Here is a 19632-nt window from a genome sequence, read left to right on the forward strand (position 1 = left end):
TGTTGTGACAAGGTAGGGGTGATATGCAGAAGACAGCCCTATTTGGTAAAAGACCAAGTCCATACTATGGCAAGAGCAACTCAAATAAGCAAAGAGAAACGACAGTCCATCATTACTTCTAGACATGGCGATGGACGAATGAGCATCAAGTCAGACATTCTTTTGCCCTGAGTGACAGTGACTCCTCTCTAGGTTTCTTCCTAGGTTTTGGCCTTTCTAGGGAGTTTTTCCTAGCCACCATGCTTCTACACCTGCATTGCTTGCTGTTTGGGGTTTTAGGCTGGGTTTCTGTACAGCACTTTGAGATATCAGCTGATGTACGAAGGGCTAAATAAAATAAACTTGATTTGATTTGATTGATTGTGTGTGTGTGTATACGTGTGTCTAGATTTCATTATTCTCCATCAGACTTGGGTCAGCTAGTTGGAGAGTTAGATCTGAAAGAGAAAACAACAGAAACTGGAATTAATACATGAAACCAAGTAATAAAATTGACTGGGGATCAATAAAGTTCATTTAAATGTTATATCCCATGACTGGAAAGGTCTCTCGGAGGTAGGAGGCAACATATGTGTAACCTATATCATATGTATTACATATCTGTATGCAACCTTACCTCGGAGAGCGGGAGGAGGACGTGTGGGCTTTAGCAAGTTACTCTGAGAGAAAGCTTGCACCATCCAGGAGAGGGAACTAGAACAGTACTCCAACTGGGAGAGAGACAGCAAGAGAGAGAGAGAGAGACAGCAAGAGAGAGAGAGAGAGACAGCGAGAGAGAGAGAGAGACAGCGAGAGAGAGAGAGACAGCGAGAGAGAGAGAGAGACAGCGAGAGAGAGAGAGAGAGAGAGAGAGAGACAGCGAGAGAGAGAGAGAGAGACAGCGAGAGAGAGAGACAGCGAGAGAGAGAGAGAGAGAGAGAGAGAGAGAGAGAGAGAGAGAGAGAGAGAGAGACAACGAGAGAGAGAGAGACAACGAGAGAGAGAGAGAGAGAGACAGCGAGAGAGAGAGAGACAGCGAGAGAGAGAGAGACAGCGAGAGAGAGAGAGACAGCGAGAGAGAGAGAGAGAGAGAGAGAGAGAGAGAGAGAGAGAGAGAGAGAGAGAGAGAGAGAGAGAGAGAGAGAGAGAGAGACAGCGAGAGAGAGAGAGAGAGAGACAGCGAGAGAGAGAGAGAGACAGCGAGAGAGAGAGAGAGACAGCGAGAGAGAGAGAGAGAGAGACAGCGAGAGAGAGAGAGAGAGAGACAGCGAGAGAGAGAGAGAGAGAGACAGCGAGAGAGAGAGAGACAGCGAGAGAGAGAGAGAGACAGCGAGAGAGAGAGAGACAACGAGAGAGAGAGAGACAGCGAGAGAGAGAGAGACAGCGAGAGAGAGAGACAGCGAGAGAGAGAGACAGCGAGAGAGAGAGAGAGAGAGAGAGAGAGAGAGAGAGAGAGAGAGAGAGAGAGACAACGAGAGAGAGAGAGAGAGCGAGAGAGAGAGAGAGACAGCGAGAGAGACAGCGAGAGAGAGAGAGAGAGAGAGAGAGACAGCGAGAGAGAGACAGCGAGAGAGAGAGAGAGAGAGAGAGAAAGAGAGACAGCGAGAGAGAGAGAGACAGCGAGAGAGAGAGAGACAGCGAGAGAGAGAGAGAGAGACAGCGAGAGAGAGAGAGAGAGACAGCGAGAGAGAGAGAGAGACAGCGAGAGAGAGAGAGAGACAGCGAGAGAGAGAGAGAGAGACAGCGAGAGAGAGAGAGAGAGAGAGAGAGAGAGAGAGAGACAATGAGAGAGAGACAGCGAGAGAGACAGCGAGAGAGACAGCGAGAGACAGCGAGAGAGAGACAGCGAGAGAGAGAGAGAGACAGAGAGAGAGAGAGAGAGAGAGAGAGAGAGAGCGAGAGAGAGAGAGAGCGAGAGAGAGAGAGACAGCGAGAGAGAGACAGCGAGAGAGAGAGAGAGAGAGACAACGAGAGAGAGAGAGAGAGAGAGAGACAGCGAGAGAGAGAGAGAGACAACGAGAGAGAGAGAGAGACAGCGAGAGAGAGACAGCGAGAGAGAGACAGCGAGAGAGACAGCGAGAGAGAGAGAGAGAGAGAGAGACAGCGAGAGAGACAGCGAGAGAGACAGCGAGAGAGACAGCGAGAGAGACAGCGAGAGAGACAACGAGAGAGACAACGAGAGAGAGAGACAGAGAGAGAGGGTGAGAGGGGTGACCATGATGGATGGACTTTATACAGTGCTGAGCAGGCAGATTCAACAGCTGCAGTCCAAATGTTGAGGGAGAAACCAGGGGAGGCACATTGAGGCCCCGTCATGTACACACACACACACACACACACGTGCGTGCACAGATACACACACTGAGCCCCCCCCCCCCCCCCCCCCCCCCCCCCCCCCATTAAGAACCACCAAAACTTCAGGCACGTGTCTCGTTGCCACTGCGCAGATAAAGCAGGGTGTGTGTGTGTGTGTGTGTGTGTGTGTGTGTGTGTGTGTGTTTGAGAGAGAGAGAGAGCTGCGGGCAGCAGCCTTGGTTGACACTGACCTCTGTCTCCAGCATTCTGAGCCTGCGGCCGTGGTCCCGGATCTCTGCCATCTGCTTTAGGACACTGTCCACCCTTCAGACACAACCGCAACACAGATTAGCGGTCAATTCACGTATCACTTCTCAGTCAATTTAGGAAGTGTATTAATTAGTTTGATTCATGAATTTAAAATGTAATTGACCCGATCCCTAACACAGGAAGACAATCAATCTACACCATTCTATTCATAGGCCAGATCAAGTCGAGCTGTTAACTGAAGCTGTTAAATGAATCTGGCATTTAGTCGATGACATAAATAAGTGGATGAGGGTGAGAGATGGAGCGATGTCTGACTTGACAGAGGTGCGTTTGAGTCTCTCAGAGTCTTTCTCTCGCTCTCGTTTGTTCTGGGCAGACAGTATGTTCTCCTTCTGGATGGCCTCCCATGTGTTCAGTCTACTGGCCTGCCTGCCACGGATATCCAGAACTGAAGGAGGGATAGAGGAGGGGAAAAGAGGGAAGAACAAAGAAAATGGGAAGAAGAGAAAATTAGAAAAATACTCTTGAAGGACAATGGAAGTAGACTTCTAAAATACTGGAAGTTCAATACTTGAAGTGAATTATCTGATCATTGGTCTCCCTTCCTCTGTTTCCCTCCCCCAGTCTCTCACCAAAGTGTTTGATCTTGACAGAGGGGATCCTGCGGATGTGTCTCTTGATGAAGAGGTGGAGGTGGGAGAGGATGATGAAGGGTGGAGCCAGACAGGGTCTAGAGTGGTACTCTGCGATCAAGTTGTAGCGCTGGAACTTCCAGTGGGTGTCGCTGTGCTCCTGCACTTTGGAGAATGTGTAACTGCAGGAAGGAAGGAAGGAAGGAGAGCGAGAAATGGTTAACAGGCAGAATATCAGGGAATAGGTGACTCCCGCTCATATAACAAATGATTGATTTTATTATACTTTTTGGTTTATTATACTTTTACGTTTTGGGCCCCAATGGCACACATGAAAGAAGAGCCAGAAAAAGATATGGCATTTTGACAACATTCAAACATGCAGGGCTAGTATCAAATAAGACACTTCAAAATTATATCAAGTTGATTCATTTAAATATAACAACAGTAAGGAACTAGATAAGATAAGATGAATTCAGGACTTCAGCCCACGGATTAAAGAGGCCTATTGAATGAGTGATGATCTCTCAAGGGGAACACAAATAGAGTGAAAACAGGCATATTGGGGGGGTGCAAGATGGGAAAGAGGGACAGAATATGAAAGAGGGACAGAATATGAAAGAGGGACAGACCGAGAGGGTCCGTTACCTGAACATGGCAATGAGCAAGTTGACCAGCAGGATGTTGGTGACCAGCAGGAAGATGACCAATAAGATGACCACCAGCCAGTTAGCATAGGTACTCGTGCAGGGCTCTGCACCTGCCTCGATCAGGGTGACGTTATTGGTGCACTCTATCCCCTCCTCCAGTTTATCAGCTACGGACAGACAGAGGGAGAGGAGGGAGGGAGACGGTGAGAGTTCAAAAGAGATGGGAAGAAGCAGGGGGAGGGGTGTGCAGAATACATATTTAAAATGGTACGACAAAGAGGGTAGATTGGGCAGGGGTTGGAGTAGGGAATTGAGATGGGATACAGAGATAGAGGAACCGAGAAAGAGAGAGAGAGAGGCAGGTATACACATACACAAATACACTGAGTATATAAACATTAGGAACACCTGCTCTTTCCATGACATAGACTGACTCGTGAATTCAGGTGAAAGCTATGATCCCTTATTGATGTCACCTGCTAAATCCACTTCAATCAGTGTAGATGAAGGGGCCTCAGGTTAAATAATGATTTTCAAGCCTTGAGACATGGATTGTGTATGTGTGCCATTCAGAGGGTGAATGGGCAAGACAAAATATTTAAGTGCCCTTGAACAGGTTATGGTAGTAGGTGCCAGGTGCACCAGTTTGTGTCAAGAACTGCAACGCTGCTGTGTTTTTCACGCTCAACAGTTTCCGGTGTGTCAAGAATGGTCCACCACCCAAAGGACATCCAGCCAATTTGACACAACTGTGGGAAGCATTGGAGTCAACATGGGCCAGCATCCCTGTGGAACACTTTCGACACCTTGTAAAGTCCATGCCCTGACGAATTCAGGCTGTTCTGAGGGCAAAAGGGGGGGTGCAACTCAATATTAGGAAGGTGTCCTTAATGTTTAGTAAGCTCAGTGTGCATACAGGTATATACACAGGTAACTGCCAAAAGAAAGGAAACACCAACATAAAGTGTCTTAATAGGGTGTTGGGCCCCACGAGCCAGAACAGCTTCAATGTGCCTTGACATAGATTCTACAAGTGTCTAGAACTCTACTGGAGGGATGCAACACCTTTTAATCCATGAGAAATTCCATCATTTGGTGTTTTGTGGACACACACACACACACAAAATCTCCTATCATCCTTTTAGACCCCTCTATCAAAGTCACAGATCTCTTCTAGCCATGGTAGCCAAAATAATGACCAACTGGGCATGTTTATACATGACCCTAAGTATGATGGAATGTTAATTGTTTAATTAACTTAGGAACCACCTGCTTTCAATATACAGTACTTTGTATCCCTCATTTACTCACGTGTTTCCTTTATTTTGGCAGTTACCTGGACTATGTTACATGCAAACCACATTCGTACACAAACATTAACACACCATCCATTTCATGAATGGGGATATGTCCAAATATTTGCAGGTATGGCCTGTAGAACACTCGGCGGAAGATCCAACCGGGACGAGGATCGTAGGAGTAGAGCAGCGCCTGATTGGCTACGCCGTAGGCCATGAGCCACACCGCCAGGAAGAAAAGGAAGAAGAAGACGTCCTTCATCTGCCAATCAGGAGGGGAACAGGATATTAAGGGGAGAAAATGACATTGCCTGTTTTTTCTTTAAACTTGTTTTTGGATATTAGTTGTTGCTGCCAAAACAAGCACCTGGATCTAGACCATAGACAGTGCTTTGCAAGTATTCAGACCACTTGGATTTACAAAGTGGGATTAAAATAGATTTATTTGTAATTTCTTTTCAACAATCTACACAAAATACTCTAAATGTTAAATTGGGAGATTTATTTTTTATTTTTTAAAAGATGAATAGAAATGATATATATATATATATTTATAATGATATATATATATATTCCACTTTGACAGAGTATTTTGAGTAGATTGTTGACAAAGAAATTACAATTAAATCAATGTTAATAAAATGTGATGAAATCCAAGGGGCCTGAATATTTTTGCTAGACAGGTTGGGGACTCTACTTCCCAAAAGCCAGTTTTAGCAGCGCCAATATGGACTTTCACCATTTTTAAGTAGTCAAATGGGTGGGACTGTCTATGGGTTAAGAAAGGATTACATCCGGATATTAGGAGGGATCAGACAATGAATTATACTTGTGAGCAAACATTCCATAACTGCAGGTGGCAGTAAATCGCAAACCTTGGCTTTATACCTGTTCAAACAACAAACTCAGGGTGGTTTGTTTGCACCCTTTCAGTTTGTTTGCTAATTCATAGAAGTTGTAAAAGGAAATTAACTACTTCAAAATGGAGATGGCCTCAATGGCACTGCCTATACTATCAGACTCAATAATGACACACACACACTGTTGCAATTGTTGCAACCCCTATTAGTAGCCTGTTCAACCTCTCTTTCGTATCGTCTGAGATTCCCATAGATTGGAAAGCTGCCGCGGTTATCCCCCTTTTCAAAGGGGGAGACTCTCTAGACCCAAACTGCCACAGACCTATATCTATTCTACCCTGCCTTTCTAAGGTCTTTGAAAGCCAAGTTAACAAACAGATTACCAACCATTTCGAATCTCACCGTACCTTCTCCGCTATGCAATCTGGTTTCAGAGCTGGTCATGGGTTCACCTCAGCCACGCTCAAGGTCCTAAATGATATCATAACCGCCATCGATAAGAGACATTACTGTGCAGCCGTATTCATCAACCTGGCTAAGGCTTTCGACTCTGTCAATCACAACATTCTTATTGGCAGACTCAACAGTCTTGGTTTCTCAAATGACTGCCTCGCCTGGTTCACCAACTACTTCTCTAACAAAGTTCAGTGTGTCAAATCGGAGGGCCTCTTGTCCGGACCTCTGGAAGTCTCTATGGGGGTGCCACAGGGTTCAATTCTCGGGCCGACTCTCTTCTCTGTATACATCAATGATGTCGCTTTCGCTGCTGGTGATTCTTTGATCCACCTCTACGCAGACGACATCATTCTGTATACTTCTGGCCCTTCTTTGGACACTGTGTTAACTAACCTCCAGACAAGCTTCAATGCAATACAATTCTCCTTCCGTGGCCTCCAACTGCTCTTAAATGCAAGTAAAACTAAATGCATGCTCTTCAACCGAACGCTGCCCGCAACTGCCCGCCCGCCTAGCATCACTACTCTGGACGGTTCTGACTTAGAATATGTGGACAACTACAAATACCTAGGTGTCTGGTTAGACTGTAAACTCTACTTCCAGACTCATATTAAGCATCTCCAATCCAAAATTAAATCTAGAATCGGCTTCCTATTTCGCAACAAAGCATCCTTCACTCATGCTGCCAAACATACCCTCGTAAAACTGACCATCCTACCGATCCTCGACTTCGGCGATGTCATTTACAAAATAGCCTCCAACACTCTACTCAACAAATTGGATTGTCTATCACAGTGACATCCGTTTTGTCACCAAAGCCCCATATACTACCCACCACTGCGACCTGTATGCTCTCGTTGGCTCGCCAAACCCACTGGCTCCAGGTCATCGACAATTCTCTGCTAGGTAAAGCCCCGCCGTATCTCAGCTCACTGGTCACCATAGCAGCACCCACCCGTAGCACACGCTCCAGCAGGTATATCTCACTGGTCACCCCCAAAGCCAATTCTTCCTTTGGCCGCCTCTCCTCCCAGTTCTCTGCTGCCAATGACTGGAACGAACTGCAAACATCTCTGAAGCTGGAGAATCTTACCTCCCTCACTAGCTTTAAGCACCAGCTGTCAGAGCAGCTCACAGATCACTGCACCTGTACATAGCTCATTCTGTAAATAGCCCATCCAATCTACCTCATCCCCATACTGTATTTATTTATTTATTTTGCTCCTTTGCACCCCAGTATCTCTACTTGCACATTCATCTTCTGCACACCCTACCATTCCAGTGTTTAATTGCTATATTGCAATTACTTCGCCACCATGGCCTATTTATTGCCCTAGCTCTCTTATCCAACCTCATTTGCACATGCTGTATATAGATTTTTCTACTGTATTATTGATTGTATGTTTGTTTATTCCATGTGTAACTCTGTGTTGTTGTATGTGTCGAACTGCTTTGTTTCATCTTGGCCAGGTCGCAGTTGTAAATGAGAACTTGTTCTCAACTAGCCTACCTGGTTAAATAAAAGGTGAAATAAATAAAAAAATAAACACAAACTTTTTCGAATTTTGTCACATTACAGCCTTATTCTAAAATTGATTACATTTTTAAAAATCTACACACAATACCCCATAATGGCAAAGTGAAAACAGGTTCTTAGCAATTAAAAACAAAAATACCTTCGTTACATAGGTATTCAGACCCTTTGCTATGAGACTCGAAATTGAGCTCAGGTGCATCCTGTTTTCATTGATCATCCTGGAGATGTTTCTACAACTTGATTGGAGCCCACCTGGGGTAAATTCAATTGATTGGACATGATATGGAAAGGCACACACCTGTCTATATATAAGGTCCCACAGTTGACAGTGAATGTCAGAGCAAAAACCAAGCCATGAGGTCGAAGGAATTGTACATAGAGCTCCGAGACAGGATTGTGTCAAGGCACAGATCTGGGGAAGGGTACCAAATCATTTCTGCAGCATTAAAGGTCCTCAAGAACAGTGGCCTCCATCATTCTTAAATGGAAGAAGTTTGGAACCATCAAGACTCTTCCTAGAGCTGGCCGCTCGGCCAAACTGAGCAAATCGGGGGAGAAGGGCCTTGGTCAGGGAGGTGACCAAGAACCCGATGGTCAATCTGACAGAACTCCAGAGTTCCTCTGTGGCGATGGGAGAAACTTCCAGAAGGACAACCATCTCTGCAGAACTCCACTAATCAGGCCTTTACCCAAGAAGGCAAATATAACTGAACTAAATGACTACCGCCCCGTAGCACTCACTTCTGTCATCATGAAGTGCTTTGAGAGGCTAGTCAAGGATCATATCACCGCTACCTCACCGGCCACCCTAGACCCACTTCAGTTTGCATACCGCCCCAACAGGTCCACAGATGACGCAATCGCCATCGCACTGCACACTGCCCTATCCCATCTGGACAAAAATAATACCTATGTAGAATGCTGTTCATTGACTACAGCTCAGCATTCAACATCATAGTACCCTCCAAGCTCATCATCAAGCTGGAGGCCCTGGGTCTCAACCCCTCCCTGTGCAACTGTGTCCTGGACGTTGACGGGCCGCCCCAGGTGGTGAAGGTAGGAAACAACATCTCCACTTCACTGACCCTCAACACTGGGGCACCACAAGGGTGTGTGCTCAGCCCTATCCTGTACTCCCTGTTCACCCACGACTGCGTGGCCATGCACGCCTCCAACTCAATCATCAAGTTTGCAGACGACACAACAGTAGTGGGCTTGATCACCAACAACGACGAGACGGCCTACAGGGAGGAAGTGAGGGCACTCGGAGTGTGGTGTCAGGAAAACAACCTCTCACTCAACGTCAACAAAACAAAGGAGATGATCGTGGACTTCAGGAAACAGCAGAGGGAGCACCCCCCTATCCACATCAAAGGGTCAGCAGTGGAGAAGGTGGAAAACTTTAAAGTTCCTGGGCATACACATCACAGACAAACTGAAATGGTCCAACCACACAGACAATGTGGTGAAGAAGGTGAAACAGCACCTCTTCAACCTTTGGAGGCTGAAGAAATTTGGCTTGTCACCAAAACCCTGACAAACTTTTACAGATGCAATCGAGAGCATCCTGTCGGGCTGTATCACAGCCTGGTACTGCAACTGCACCGCCCTCAACCGCAAGGCTCTCCAGAGGGTGGTGCGATCTGCACAACACATCACCGGGGGAAAACTACCTGCCCTCCATGACACCTACAGCACCCAATGTCACAGGAAGGTCAAAAAGATTGTCAAGAACAACAACCACCTGAGCCACTGCCTGTTCACACCGCTATCATCCAGAAGGCGAGGTCAGTACAGGTGCAACAAAGCTGGGACCTTGAGATTGAGAAACAGCTTCTATTTCAAGGCCATCAGACTGCTGAACAGCAATCACTAACTCAGAGAGGCTGCTGCCCACATTGAGACCCAATCACTGGACACTTTAATAAATGGATCACTAGTCACTTTAAACAATGCCACTCTAAATAATGCCACTTTTTTTTTTTTTTTTTTTTTTTTACCCCCTTTTCTCCCCAATTTTCGTGGTATCCAATCGCTAGTAATTACTATCTTGTCTCATCGCTACAACTCCCGTACGGGCTCGGGAGAGACGAAGGTCGAAAGCCATGCGTCCTCCGAAGCACAACCCAACCAAGCCGCACTGCTTCTTAACACAGCGCGCCTCCAACCCGGAAGCCAGCCGCACCAATGTGTCGGAGGAAACACCGTGTACCTGGCCCCCTTGGTTAGCGCGCACTGCGCCCGGCCCGCCACAGGAGTCGCTGGAGCGCGATGAGACAAGGATATCCCTACCGGTCAAACCCTCCCTAACCCGGACAACGCTATGCCAATTGTGCGTCGCCCCACGGACCTCCCGGTCGCGGCCGGCTGCGACAGAGCCTGGGCGCGAACCCAGAGACTCTGGTGGCGCAGCTAGCACTGCGATGCAGTGCCCTAGACCACTGCGCCACCCGGGAGGCCCAATAATGCCACTTTAATAATGTCTACATATCTTACATTACTCTTACATATCACATGTATATACTGTATTGAGACGCAATCACTGTACACTTTAATAAATGGATCCCTAGTCACTTTAAGCAATGCCACTTTAATAATGTTTACATATCTTAAATTACGCATATCACATGTATATACTGTATTTTATACCATCTAATGCACCTTGCCTATGCCACTCGGCCATCGCTCATCCATATATTTATATGTACATATTCTCATTCGCCCTTTAGATTTGTGTGTATTAGGTCGTTGTTGGGAATTGTTAGATATTACTGCACTGTTGGAACTAGAAGCACAAGCATTTCGCTACACTCGCATTAACATCAGCTAACCATGTGTATGTGACAAATAAAATTTGATTTGATAGTAGAGTGACCAGACGGAAGCCACTCCTCAGTAAAAGTGGAGTTTGCCAAAAGCCACTTAAAGACTCTCAGACCATGAGAAACAAGATCCTCTGGTCTGATGAAACCCAGATTGAACTATTTGGCCTGAATGCCAAGCATCACATCTGGAGGAAACCTAGCACCATCCCTACGGTGAAGCATGGTGGTGGCAGAATCATGCTGTGGAGATGTTTTTCAGCGATGGGGACTGGGAGACGAGTCAGGATCGAGGCAAAGATGAACGGAGCAAAGTACACAGATCCTTGATGAAAACCTGCTCCAGAGCTCTCAGGACCTCAGACTAAGCACACAGCCAAGACAAAGCAGGAGTGGCTTCGGGACAAATCTCTGAATGTGCTTGAGTGGCCCAGCCAGAGCCTGGACTTAGACCTGATCAAACATCTCCAGATAGACCTGGAAATAGCTGTGAAGAAATGAGCTTGAGAGGTTCTGTAGAGAAGAATGGGAGAAATTCCCCAAATACAGTTGTGCCAAGCTTGTAGCGTCATACCCAAGAATACTCGAGGCTGTAACTGCTGCCAAAGGTGCTTCAACAAAGTACTGAGTAAAGGGTCTGAATACTTATGTAAATGTAATATCAGTTTATTTTTATACATTTGCAAAAATGTCTAAAAACCTGTTTTTGCTTTGTCATTATGGGGTATTGTGTGTAGATTGATGAGGGGGAAATTAATTAAGGCTTAACTTAACGAAATGTGGAAAAAGTAAAGTGGCTGAATACTTTTCGAAGGCACTGTATACACATACATATATACAATACCAGTCAAAAGTTTGGACAAACCTACTCATTCCAGGGTTTTCATAATTTTTACATTGTAGAATAATAGTGAAGACATCAAAACTATGAAATAACACATATGGAATCATGTAGTAACCAAAAAAGTGTTACACAAATCAAAATATATTTTATATGAGATTATTCTTCTCCGCCCCATCTCATTATATTTCTCTCAAATTGTAGCAAACTTGCTTTAAAATTGTAACATTTTCTCTACGCCCATGGCAAAATGTGTAGAATTGCAGGAAATGAACTCTAAAACTAAATTTTACTAGGGCTCCCAAAAAGCTTTAAGGCTAGGACTTTGACTGCATGTATGTGGGTACGCAGAGCCCCTCATTACCAATTTTTTGTGGCCCTCGCAACCATGAAAGTTGTCAATCCCTGATGTAGACGCACTGTAGTAAAAAGGGTTTCATCCCTCTTTTTAGATTGCCCTCACCATTTTTTCAACGATGATGATCTTGGGTCCCAGCTGTTTGTGGATGGCGAATATGTGGATGAGACGGAGGGTAAACACCATGTAGTCCACAGCCATCACAGCCCGGCCAAACTCATAGGACCATTGGAACATTCTAGAACACACAACAAACACCTGGTTATAGTCGGCTCTGAAAGAAAGTTGAAAATAGTTATTTTCGGGTGTTGAAAATACGTATTTTCCCAATGTTGAAATCAGGCACATTTTTGGTTCTGAATGAAACTTAAATTTATAGACGTCTATGATTGGTTCAGATTTGGTCCGGATGGTGGACGTTGAAATCAAGGCTGGTCTGGACCGCACCAAAAAAAGAAAACGGATAAGGCATTGGCCCATGCTTACTGAGGTGTAGCCTACAGTGTCCCCTGACATTGAATTTTATGAATGCCCATCTATGTGCTAAGCCTACCATTTGTAGAACACCAAAAAATACATCCAAAACATGTTGGCTCGTGCTTACCGGGGTGTAGCCTACCATGTCGACAGCAATGGAATTTTATGAATGCCCATCATTTGTAAAACAGGCCATTGCATTGGATTTATTAGTCCTGATTCCTGTGACTAATCAATTTGGCCAATAAGCTCTGAATATCAGCTACCCAACTTTATCAGGATTTATCGTGAGCCTGTTTGCAATGTGTTTACACAGCGGGAAATATAGAAGTATTTTCTTTTTCGCTATGATCAGCTTGTCGAAAATACAAATTTGAAACCACTAATCATGACAATGGGGTGAAACTCCTGAACAACAGCTGTAATTGTCCATTCCATATTATCAATTTAACTTTGAACTGTCCTGTTTTTAACATACGTTGTTTGTTAACATTAGTTATTTGATTGGGCGCCATTTAGGTTAGGCTACTTGATCGGAGAAAACGGCATGATGTAAAAAGTGTCCGTCTCATTACATAGTCATAAATGTTTATCTCCAGCCTGTGGGCTACAGAAAAGGATACATACTCTTTCTACCATATCCTATATCTTCTACATGATTTATGTTAGATACTTTTTTTGACGGAATGTTGGTGGAGCACCGCAGCGATGCGTCTCTCCCACAGCACCCTGAAGAGGCGCGCTGGGAATGGACAAACACCCCTGCCTTTGACAAAATGGGCACTGTTTATCACAGTATGTCATCAGCGCTCACCTAAAAAGCCCATATGCCACTGGTTGAGAGAAATTGTATTTGTTTTGGGGCAGAATTCAAATTAAATGTTATCACATGCGCCAAATACAACAGGTGTAGGTAGACCTTAGAGTGGAATTCTAACCAACAATGCAGTTAAGACAATACCAACAAAAAAACAAACAAGTAAGAGATAAGAATAACAAATAATTTAAGAGCAGCAGTAAATAACAATAGTGGGGCTATTTACAGTACAGGGGGTACCGGAACAGAGTCAATGTCAATGTGCGGGGGGCACCGATGTCGAGGTAATTGAGGTAATATGTACATGTAGGTAGAATTAATAAAGTAAAGGGGGGGGGGGGTGTAAATAGTCTGGGTAGCCATTTGTTCAAGAGTCTTATGGCTTGGGGGTAGAAGCTATTTAGGAGCATCTTGGACCTAGACTTGGTGCTCCGGTACCGCTTGTCGTGCGGTAGCAGAGAGAACAGTCTATGACTAAGGTGTCTGGAGTCTTTGACAATTTTTAAAGCCTTCCTCTGACACCGCCTGGTATAGAGGTCCTGGATGGCAGGAAGCTTGGGCCGTACGCACTACCCTCTGTAGTGCCTTGCGGTCGGAGGCCGAGCAGTTGCCATATCAGGCAGTGATGCAACCAGTCAGGATGCTCTCGATGGTGTAGCTGTAAAACCTTTTGAGGATCCATGCCAAATCTTTTCAGTCTCCTGAGGGGTAGTAGGTTTTCTCGTGCCCTCTTCACGACTGTCTTGGTGTGCTTGGACCATGTTAGTTTGTTGGTGATGTGGTTATCTCCTTTGTCTTGATCACATTGAGGGAGAGGTTGTTGTCCTTGCACCACATGGTCAGGTCTCTGACCTCCTCCCTATAGGCTGTCTCATCGTTGTCGGTGATCAGGCCCACCACTGTTGTGTCATCAGTAAACTTGATGGTGTTGGAGTAGTGCCTGACCGTGCAGTCATGAGTGAATAGGGAGTACAGGAGGGGGCTGAGAACGCACCCCTGAGGGGCCCCCGTGTTGAGGATCAGCGTGGTGGATGTGTTGTTACCTACCCTTACCACCTGGGGCGGCCCATCAAGAAGTCCAGGATCCAGATGCAGAGGGAGGTGTTTAGTCCCAGGGTCCTTAGCTTGTTGATGATCTTTGAGGGCACTATGGTGTTGAACCCTGAGCTGTAGTCAATGAATAGCATTCTCACATAGGTGTTTTTTTTGTCCAGGTGTGAAAGGGCAGTGTGGAGTGCAATAGAGATTGCATCATCTGTGGAGCAGTTGGTGCGGTATGCAAATTGGCGTGGGTCTAGGGTTTCTGGGATAATGGTGTTGATGTGAGCCATGACCAGCCTCTCAAAGCATTTCATGGCTACAGATGTTAGTGCTACGTGTCGGTAGTCATTTAGGCAGGTTACCTTAGTGTTCTTGGGCAGAGGGTCTATGGTGGTCTGCTTGAAACATGTTGGTATTACAGACTCAAACAGGGAGAGGTTGAAAATGTCAGTGAAGACACTTGCCAGTTGGTCAGCGCATGCTCAGAGTACACGTCCTTGTAATCCGTCTGGCCCTGCGGCCTTGTGAATGTTGACCTGTTTGAAGGTCTTACTCACATCGGCTGCAGATAGCTTGATCACACAGTCATCCGGAACAGCTGATGCTCTCATGCATGTTTCAGTGTTAATTGCTTGGAAGCAAGCATAGATGTTATTTATTTTGTTTGGTAGGCTCGTGTCACTGGGCAGCACTCGGCTGTGCTTCCCTTTGTAGTCTGTAATAGTTTGCAAGCCCTGCCACATCCGACAAGCGTTGGAGCCGGTGTAGTACGATTCGATCTTAGCCCTGTATTGATGCTTTGCCTGTCTTGTGGTTCGTCGGAGGGCATAGCGGGATTTCTTATAAGCTTCCGGGTTAGAGTCCTGCTCCTTGAAAGCGGCAGCTGTACCCTTTAGCTCAGTGCAAACGTTGCCTGTAATCCATGGCTTCTGGTTGGGGTATGTATGTACAGTCACTGTGGGGACGATGTCCTCGATGCACCTATTTATAAAGCCAGTGACTGATGTGGTGTACTCCTCAATGCCATCGGAAGAATCCTGGAACATATTCTGTTCTGTGCTAGCAAAGCAGTCCTGTAGTTTAGTATCTGCTTCATCTGACCACTTTTTTATAGACTGGTGCTTCCTGCTTTCATTTCTGATTGTAAGCAGGAATCAGGAGGATAGAATTATGGTCCGATTTGCCAAATGGAGGGTGAGGGAGAGCTTTGTACGCGTCTCTGTGTGTGGAGTAAAGGTAGTCTAGAATTTGTTTCCCTCTGGTTGCACATTTAACATGCTGATAGAAATTAGGTCAAACTGATTAAAGTCCCAGGCCACTAGGAGCACCGCCTCTGGATGAGCGGTTTCCTGTTTTCTTATGGCGGTATACAGCTCATTGAGCAAGGTTTTAGTGCCAGCATCTGTCTGTGGTGGTATGTAGACAGCAGGCTGGTAGGGCTAACGTTAGCAGGCTAGTAGGGCTAATGTTAGCAGGCTAGTTGGCTAGCAACCTTGCAAGCTGATTTGTAACAATACATTCATAAAGTATTTGCTTGTAAGTTGTCTGAAAATTTAATTGAAACTAGTAGTCAAGTATGCAAACTATTTGGTTTAATTTGAAGTTATACATTTGATATTTGTTGGAATTTACATTATTGGGAATAGCATGGCTTGCCGGGTCCTTCATATAATGTCACACTCCACAAAAACATTTTCCAATATTGACTTTGGCACTGATCGGTTTTATGTAATAACTTGAAAAATAGAAAAGCAACGTGTAACTTCATATTGGGACTTTTGATGCGTATACTAATGCAAATCCATATGTTACATGTGGTTACGTTTAGCTACCTACCCTTTAAGTTGGAAGGTCAAACCAAATCGTATATGGATGTGGCTGTAAATACGCATTCTCCAACAGCCATTGTTTTCCAATAGGACACAATGGAAAGAGTCACTATATGTACTACCCTTTGGAATTATAGTGTAGAGTAGAATGCACTGCTGAAATAACTGGGTTGTATATAACAATATATTCCACTCATTATCTGATGAGCTGGTGAATTTCAAGCAGAGAGACAGGCAATACTGAATCAGTTGACAAGTCACGTAGAAAAGGTGATCTTGTACAATGTTTCATGGAGCAGAAAAGGCATACAACATCATTCTACGTTTTTACAGTAGCCAACTGCGTTACAATACCCCTATTTCTGATGATTTGTCCTACGTATGTACTGTATAAGAATAATGAAACTAAGACTGACATATTTCTCAACATGCTCAAAACCTGCCATTGGATACAAATGATTGTAAAGAAAAAACAGTGCAATGTCAGGTTAGTCATATATTGTATGGAAAATTATATTTACCATGTAAAAATTTTTTTCCTTCAGTACTTCAAAAATAACAGTTTTGAAATGTTTATCTTGTATTTTTTTCTATTGGATTAAATGGTAGTTAAAATGACTAAATGGTCAGCCTATCATTACCTGATAAGCTGGTGACAAAAAAAATTTCACGGACAAACTTTGATTTTACATGAATGACTCAGGTGTGAAAGATGTGTGAAACCCCAATGAATGCTCAATCAAAGGTTCTGAACATAACAGTATGTGATTGAGAGAGAGATGGAGGAAGGTAGTATGTGATTGAGAGAGAGATGGAGGAAGGTAGTATGTGATTGAGAGAGAGATGGAGGAAGGTAGTATGTGATTGAGAGAGAGATGGAGGGAGGTAGTATGTGATTGAGAGAGAGATGGAGGGAGGTAGTATGTGATTGAGAGAGAGATGGAGGGAGGTAGTATGTGATTGAGAGAGAGATGGAGGGAGGTAGTATGTGATTGAGAGAGAGATGGAGGAAGGTAGTATGTGATTGAGAGAGAGATGGAGGGAGGTAGTATGTGATTGAGAGAGAGATGGAGGGAGGTAGTATGTGATTGAGAGAGAGATGGAGGAAGGTAGTATGTGATTGAGAGAGAGATGGAGGGAGGTAGTATGTGATTGAGAGAGAGATGGAGGAAGGTAGTATGTGATTGAGAGAGAGATGGAGGGAGGTAGTATGTGATTGAGAGAGAGATGGAGGGAGGTAGTATGTGATTGAGAGAGATGGAGGGAGGTAGTATGTGATTGAGAGAGAGATGGAGGGAGGTAGTATGTGATTGAGAGAGAGATGGAGGGAGGTAGTATGTGATTGAGAGAGAGATGGAGGGAGGTAGTATGTGATTGAGAGAGAGATGGAGGAAGGTAGTATGTGATTGAGAGAGAGATGGAGGAAGGTAGTATGTGATTGAGAGAGAGATGGAGGGAGGTAGTATGTGATTGAGAGAGATGGAGGGAGGTAGTATGTGAGTTTTGTACTTACCAGAGTTTTGAAAAATATACCACTTACATCTGGAAAACGTGCCAAAGTGATTGAAAAAACCCGAATATTAGAAATAAAAAAAGCTGTGTTTACATTGACACACAGACATAAACACGTGCACATATACATGTAAAAACACACACCTGCAGCACATGCCCAGTGCAAAGAGTGAGATGGCTGTGATGTCACACTTATTCCACATGTCCTGGATGTAGAGCTTCATCCTCTGATATAAAGTAGTGCTGCCCCTGAAGAACGTCTGACAGATAGAGAGAAGGACAGAAAGGGAGGGAGAGAGCAATACATTTTTTTTTTATTGTCACCTCCAAAATGAATGGCAGCCTTGATAAAGATTACCAAAAAATACATATTGAGCTATATATACACAAAGTGCTAAGAAAAAGTATTTGCCTCCTTTCAAATTTTCTTTACTTTTGCATATTTTGGATGTTGAACGTTCAACCAAAAGATAATATGAGATAAAAGGAACCTGAGTGAACAAATAACACAAGAATTACATACTTATAAAATGTATTTCATGAACAAAGTTATGCAACACCCAATGCCCCTGTGTGAAAAAGTAATTGTCTCCTTACACTCAATAACTGGTTGTGCCACCTTTAGCTGCAATGACTGCAACCAAACGCTTCCTGTGGTTGTTGATCAGTCGCTCATGTCGCAATGGAGGAATTTTAGCCCACTCTTCCATGCAGAACTGCTTCAACTCAGGGACATTTGTGGGTTTTCAAGGCTGAACTGCTCTCTTCAAGTCCTGACACTATTGGGATTAGGTCTGGCCATTCCACAGTAATAACCTCATACCAACGGTCAAGCCTGAACTGCTCTCTTCAAGTCCGGACACTATTGGGATTAGGTCTGGCCATTCCACAGTAATAACCTCATACCAACGGTCAAGCCTGAACTGCTCTCTTCAAGTCCGGACACTATTGGGATTAGGTCTGGCCATTCCACAGTAATAACCTCATACCAACGGTCAAGCCTGAACTGCTCTCTTCAAGTCCTGACACTATGGGATTAGGTCTGGCCATTCCACAGTAATAACCTCATACCAACGGTCAAGCATGGTGGTGGTAGTGTGATGGTTTGGGGATGCTTTGCTGCCCCAGTACCTGGACAACTTGCCTTAATAGAAGGAACCATGAATTACACTATCAGAGAATTCTACAGGAGAATGTCAGGCCATCCGTCTGTGAGCTGAAGTGCAGCTAGGTCATGCAGCAAGACAATGATCCAAAACACACTATCAAGTCTACATGAAAATGTTGAATTTGAAGTTTTGGAATGTCTTAGTCAAAGTCCAGACCTAATCCCAATTGAGATGTTTGGCAGGACTAGAAACAAGCAGTTCTTGCTTGAAAAAACGCCAATGTCGCTGCGTTAAAGCAATTCTACATGCAAGAGTGGGCCAGAATCCCTCTACAGCGATGATCAACAACCACAGGAAGCATTTGGTTGCAGTCATTAAAGGTGGCACAACCAGTTATTGAGAGTAAGGGGGCAATTACTTTTTCACGTAGGGAATTGGGTGTTGCATAACTTTGTAAATTAAATAAATAAAATAAGCATACATTTTTGTTATTTGTAAACTCAGGTTCACATTATCTAATTTTAGGTTTTGGTTGAAGATCTGATAACATTCATTATGAAAAATACAGAAAATCTGAAAGGGGGCAAATACTTTTTCACGGCACTGTAGAGCGAGCGAGAGCAAGAGGGAGAGCGATTCAAGTTCCTCGGTGTCCACATCACTGAGGACTTAACATGGTCTTCTCAACCCAGCAGGAGGCTGAAACGATTTGGCACGGCCCCTCAGATCCTTTTATAGCTGCACCATCGAGAGCATCCTGACTGGTTGTATCACTTGCATGGCAACTGCACCAACCTCGACCAGAAGGCCCTACAGAGGGTGGTGCGGACGAACACTCACCACCACGCA

General features: G+C 44.7%; 1 protein-coding gene across 1 annotated transcript in view; it reads right to left on the bottom strand.

Annotated features, from left to right (window-relative positions):
* Positions 1-384: 384 nt before the first annotated feature.
* Positions 385-19632, bottom strand: part of LOC120044050 (transient receptor potential cation channel subfamily M member 4-like) — a 51043-nt gene continuing 31795 nt past the window's right edge. Inside the window, exons 18-26 of the mRNA XM_038988641.1 lie at positions 17819-17934; positions 12104-12236; positions 5212-5386; positions 3825-3993; positions 3177-3358; positions 2860-2992; positions 2526-2598; positions 617-710; positions 385-437 (exon numbers count right to left, since the gene is read on the bottom strand). Coding sequence (XP_038844569.1) covers positions 385-437; positions 617-710; positions 2526-2598; positions 2860-2992; positions 3177-3358; positions 3825-3993; positions 5212-5386; positions 12104-12236; positions 17819-17934 — 1128 coding nt within the window. The remainder of the gene's footprint in view (positions 438-616; positions 711-2525; positions 2599-2859; positions 2993-3176; positions 3359-3824; positions 3994-5211; positions 5387-12103; positions 12237-17818; positions 17935-19632) is intronic.

The sequence above is a fragment of the Salvelinus namaycush genome, chromosome 3, assembly GCF_016432855.1.
Source record: "Salvelinus namaycush isolate Seneca chromosome 3, SaNama_1.0, whole genome shotgun sequence".
NCBI classification, from domain to species: domain Eukaryota; kingdom Metazoa; phylum Chordata; class Actinopteri; order Salmoniformes; family Salmonidae; genus Salvelinus; species Salvelinus namaycush.